Genomic DNA, 4,651 nt, shown 5'->3' with positions numbered 1-4,651 from the left:
ACAGTGCTTGAGCTTTTTTGCAAAGAAGAATGGGCACAAATTTCACTCTCTAGATGTACAAAGCTTGAAGAGACATCCCCAAAAAGACATGCAGCTGTAATTGCAGCGAAAGATGGTTCTACAAAGTATTGACCCAAAGGGGCTAAATACAAATGCACACCACACTTTTCACATATTTATTTGTAAAAAAATGTAAAAACCGTTTATCATTTTCCTTCCACTTCACACCACTTTGTGTTGGTCTATCACATAAAATACATTTATGTTTTTGGTCGTAACATGACAAAATGTGAAAAAATTCAAGGGGTGTGAATACTTTTTCAACTGTATGTCTTATAATAAAAGAAGATAAGAGCATACATCTGAACTCACAATGCAAATTTTAAATGGATTTTTTTTTTAAAGACAGGAGACAAGGACGATCATTTGTTAGTTGCAGCATGAAAGCTTAACTCCAGGCAAATGGTTTTAAGTCTTTACTGTTGCTTTAAAAAAGTTGCTCTTAATGAGGTGTATCCAATGTTTGAGACTGCTGCCAATTCTTATAAATGTACACTTTCATTCATGTCGGAAAGAATAGCTTGGGCTATACTTCCAGCCTGCTATGTATATTAGCCCGGCTCTCATACACAATTTGTTATATCATTTATTTCCCCCCTTCTCCCCATCCACAGACCAGGGAAAACTAGGCAGCTGCCCAGGGTGCACTGCTGCCTCAGGGGCGCAGCCATGGCTGTTGAATCCCCTCTAGCCTGGCCACGGAACAGGAGGGGCTGAAGAATGTCTGTCTGGCAGGCACAGCTGGGGAGGTGGAGGAAGACAATAGGGAGGGGACACTGGGTAGCCAGATGAGGCAGGCACTACTGGGAAGGCAGTGGGGGACAGTGGGGAGGAGACACTGGGTAGCCAGATGAGGCGGGCACAGCTGGGGAGGTGGAGGAGAGCAGTGGGGAGGGGACACTGGGGAGCCGGACAAGGCAGGCACAGCTGGGAAGGCAGAGGAGGACAGTGGGGAGGGGACACTGGGGAGCCGGAGAAGGCAGGCACAGCTGGGAAGGCAGTTGAAGATAGTGGGGAGGGGACACTGGGGAGCAGAACGAGACAGTTGGGCGCCATTGGGAAGTGTTAGTCTTACCTAGGGCATGAAATAATAAAGCACTGGCCCTACCACAGACACCTTGTATTCTGTTAATGATTCGCTTGCCACAGTGGGACAAAAATACAGAGCTATTCTATCCCAGGTAAATAAAAGTGTAAATTTACAAGAAACAGCATCAATCCTGGGTGTGGGATAAACTGAACTAAATGTAACTTTTTATATAGAAGTTATGACTAAGCAGTTCTTCTTTAATCCTTCACACTGTCCATAATAAAACTGTTTAACAATATAGAAACATTTGTAACAACATACAAGAGTCTATAGGAAGATAGCACCATGTCATACACCGTTATATAGGATTATGCACATTGGGCTTCAAACATATGGAGACAGAGAATAGGCTTAAATACAAGGAAAATAATCTTTATTTAAGCCATCTGACAGTAATTTCCTCATCTCATTGGACGCTAAAAATAAATGTCACTTTTTATCAGGTTAACCAGGGGTACAGGGTATAAAGCATGGGTGCTCAACCCGTGCCCTTCCGCTGTTGCACAACTATAAAATTTCTTCATGCCTCTGCCTGTGGGAGTCATGCTTGTAACTGTCAGCGGCTTGCAATGCCTCATGGGACTGGGTAGTTCTGCAACAGCTGGAGGGCCACAGTTTGAGCACCCATGGTCTAAAGTCTTCCAATGTGTACCCCTGGGTACCATAATCCTAATGCCATTTGTGGATGGAAAAGAAAGAAGTCTATGAGAATTATCTGGTACACTACATAAACTGAAAGACAATCCTGCCAAGAAGTGTATTACGTGGGTCTTTAGAATGACTGCAAGATCATATCATAGTCATATTTTTTTAACAGATTCCCCCCAACCCTACGCAACTCTGTCCTAGTTAAAATACTTCTGCATTAAACAGGAATGTAAATCAACATAGGTCTTAATTGGCCAATCATGCATTTAGCACAGTCTACATCAAATTATTCCTTTTCCATCTTAATTGTGAATTATGCAACATAAAGGTAATAGTACTGGTAAACTACCAAAAACATTTTCTAAAGACCAAGGCTTTGGCTAGGTAAACTTTTAACAACCAACAACCCCCTCCCCCTCCACACCACCACCAACTCCAACTCCCATTCTTCTAATTACCCTCTCATTCCTCAAGTATTTTTGTTGAAATACCTGATGAAGCAGTTCTAGGCTCACCTTAACTCTCCCTGGGTGGGGGGGCTTTGTAATTCAGCACTGCTGAAGTGGCTGCACTGGCCATTCTTCTAATGAAGACTTGAGACTAGAATGTCAGATAACTAGATTTTAAGTAAGTAAAAGGACCCTTCAAGTTGTTTTTTTTTGTTAGTTTTTTTTTGCCAGCGAGTAGTTAGAGTTGAGAGGGGCTATAAGGGGGAGAGGTTGCATGGAGAGAAGCTTTAACTGCTATTAGAATAGATTTTTTTTTTTTAAAGATTATTCTGAATGGATGTAATTACATGAAATTACAGTTGTTTTTCTATTGTGTTTTGTATTGCTAACTTAATACTTGAATTTCTTAGGCTGTAAATGATAGGATTGAGCAATGGGGTCACAACAGAATAAAATACAGATATGATTTTGTCTATGTAAGATGAATTTCCATTTGAAGGTCTTACATATGTAAAAATAATGGTTCCATAGAATATAGTTACAACTGTAAGGTGTGATGCACAAGTAGAAAAAGCTTTCCGACGACTTCTAGTGGAAGACATTGTAAGAATGGTGGTCACAATGAAGATATATGACACTAAGATTACAAGACAACAGCTTAATATTAGTATAAAAGCCTGTCCAAAGAACGTCTTGACTGCTATTGAGGTATCAGAACAGGATAACTTCACCAAGGGTCCAAAATCACAAAAGTAATGGTCAATTTTTCTGTAATCACAAAAAAATAACTTTGACACCCAAACTGTTGGCATTAAGGGAATAAGACATCCACCTATCCAGGATACAAAGGCCAATTGATAGCAAACGTAGTGGGTCATTATTGATGAGTAACGTAAAGGATTACAAATAGCCAGGTAACGGTCATATCCCATAATAGCCAGAAGAATATTTTCTAGAGAACCAGAAAAAAATATAAAGTAAAACTGGGTCAGACACCCATGTATGGATATAGTTACAGTCTCATACAAGAGACCTTGCAACATTTTTGGGATGATCACAGTTGTGTAGCCCATTTCCATCAGAGAGAAGTGACTGAGAAAAATATACATGGGTATATGAAGCTGGGAGTTCACACGAACGATTGTAATAATTAGCATGTTGGCCAACAAGGTAATAGAATAGGAAGCCAGTGTTAAGGTGAAGAGAACTTTTTTTAAATCCGGAGTCAAGGAGAAGCCAAGCAAAATAAAGTCTGTAACCTTTGTGTTATTCTGCATTGCCATACTTTCATTTTATATGTTTAATGAAGAATGTGAACAATGAGATAAGATATATTAAATATTAAGAGGTATCCACAAAAGCAAAGTAAAAAAAAAGTAGCAATAGCTTATAAGCAGAAATAATATTACAGTCAATAGAATTTATCAATATAATTCTGTAAGTCTTTCAAACATATCAAGCATCACAATGATTTTAAGAGCTTATTCCTTGTTACCTGAGTTTTATACTGTACATCAGAAATAATTAGTTAAAATGCGTATACACGTTTAAAAGTGTTCTTAATGAGTAGTTCGAACAGAAAAAAGTACCTATACAATATATTTTTTTCTTTCTAGGAATACATAATCATATTAATACAGTTATTGTTATAACTGTGATCCTTTACATTATACGGAATAGCTACCATGAATATTTAAAGCTCTTTTCTTTTTTACAATTCATCTCAGAGAATAAGACAACTGTGTTCTATCTGTTTGTAGTCTCCTCTGAAGAAGTGAAAATATGGTCAAATGATTCATGTTTGATGTACTCACCAGTTTAATGACAGATACTAACTTATTTATAGTCAACCTGGTAGGTAATTAGAAGGTTTCAGTGCACAGTGGCATAGAGAACACAGATTTTAATAAAGTCCCCAAAGAATTCTTTCAAATTGCTAGTAAGCCCTTTGTGTTTTTTTCTGTTACACAACTCATTAAATTTTTACTACATTAACCATTAATTGATCTATATCATAAATACATATTTTCCTCATCTGTCCTAAATTCTTGGTTTTGCCTTTCTCCGTTTCCAGCTTTAACTATCTTATTTTTATTGTGGACTTGTAAATTTTCTGTTGAAGTTCCAAAACAATATGAACCACAAAGGACTTCGTTGTTCATCATTGTTAAAAGAGGTTTCACAGTATATAACTTGTTTTTTATGAAACATACGCACACCTTGAAATCACATCATTAAAGCAGCTCTTCACTAACAACAGTTTGCATCTAAACTGACTACACAAAGCAGCTCACACAGGGATCCCTGTCTCATCTCCCTGGTGGGACTCACTACAAGAGGAGGTAAGTGGAGGGGCCCCTACACTCACATTGATCGGAGGCCCGACATCACCAGCCACCATGGT

At 38.4% G+C, this 4,651-nt stretch overlaps 1 protein-coding gene across 1 annotated transcript; it reads right to left on the bottom strand.

Annotated features, from left to right (window-relative positions):
- Positions 1-487: 487 nt before the first annotated feature.
- LOC143940078 (olfactory receptor 5P58-like) lies at positions 488-4,048 on the bottom strand. Its single transcript, XM_077461124.1, has one exon. The coding sequence runs from the start codon at positions 3,528-3,530 to the stop codon at positions 2,601-2,603; it is 930 nt and encodes a 309-aa protein (XP_077317250.1). The 5' UTR covers positions 3,531-4,048; the 3' UTR covers positions 488-2,600.
- Between the last annotated feature and the right edge of the window lie 603 nt (positions 4,049-4,651).

Source organism: Lithobates pipiens, unplaced genomic scaffold (genome assembly GCF_037356315.1).
Source record: "Lithobates pipiens isolate NorthernLeopardFrog02 unplaced genomic scaffold, aLitPip1_a1.2 Scaffold_3, whole genome shotgun sequence".
NCBI lineage: Eukaryota > Metazoa > Chordata > Amphibia > Anura > Ranidae > Lithobates > Lithobates pipiens.
This window is presented reverse-complemented; position numbering and strand designations above follow the sequence as displayed.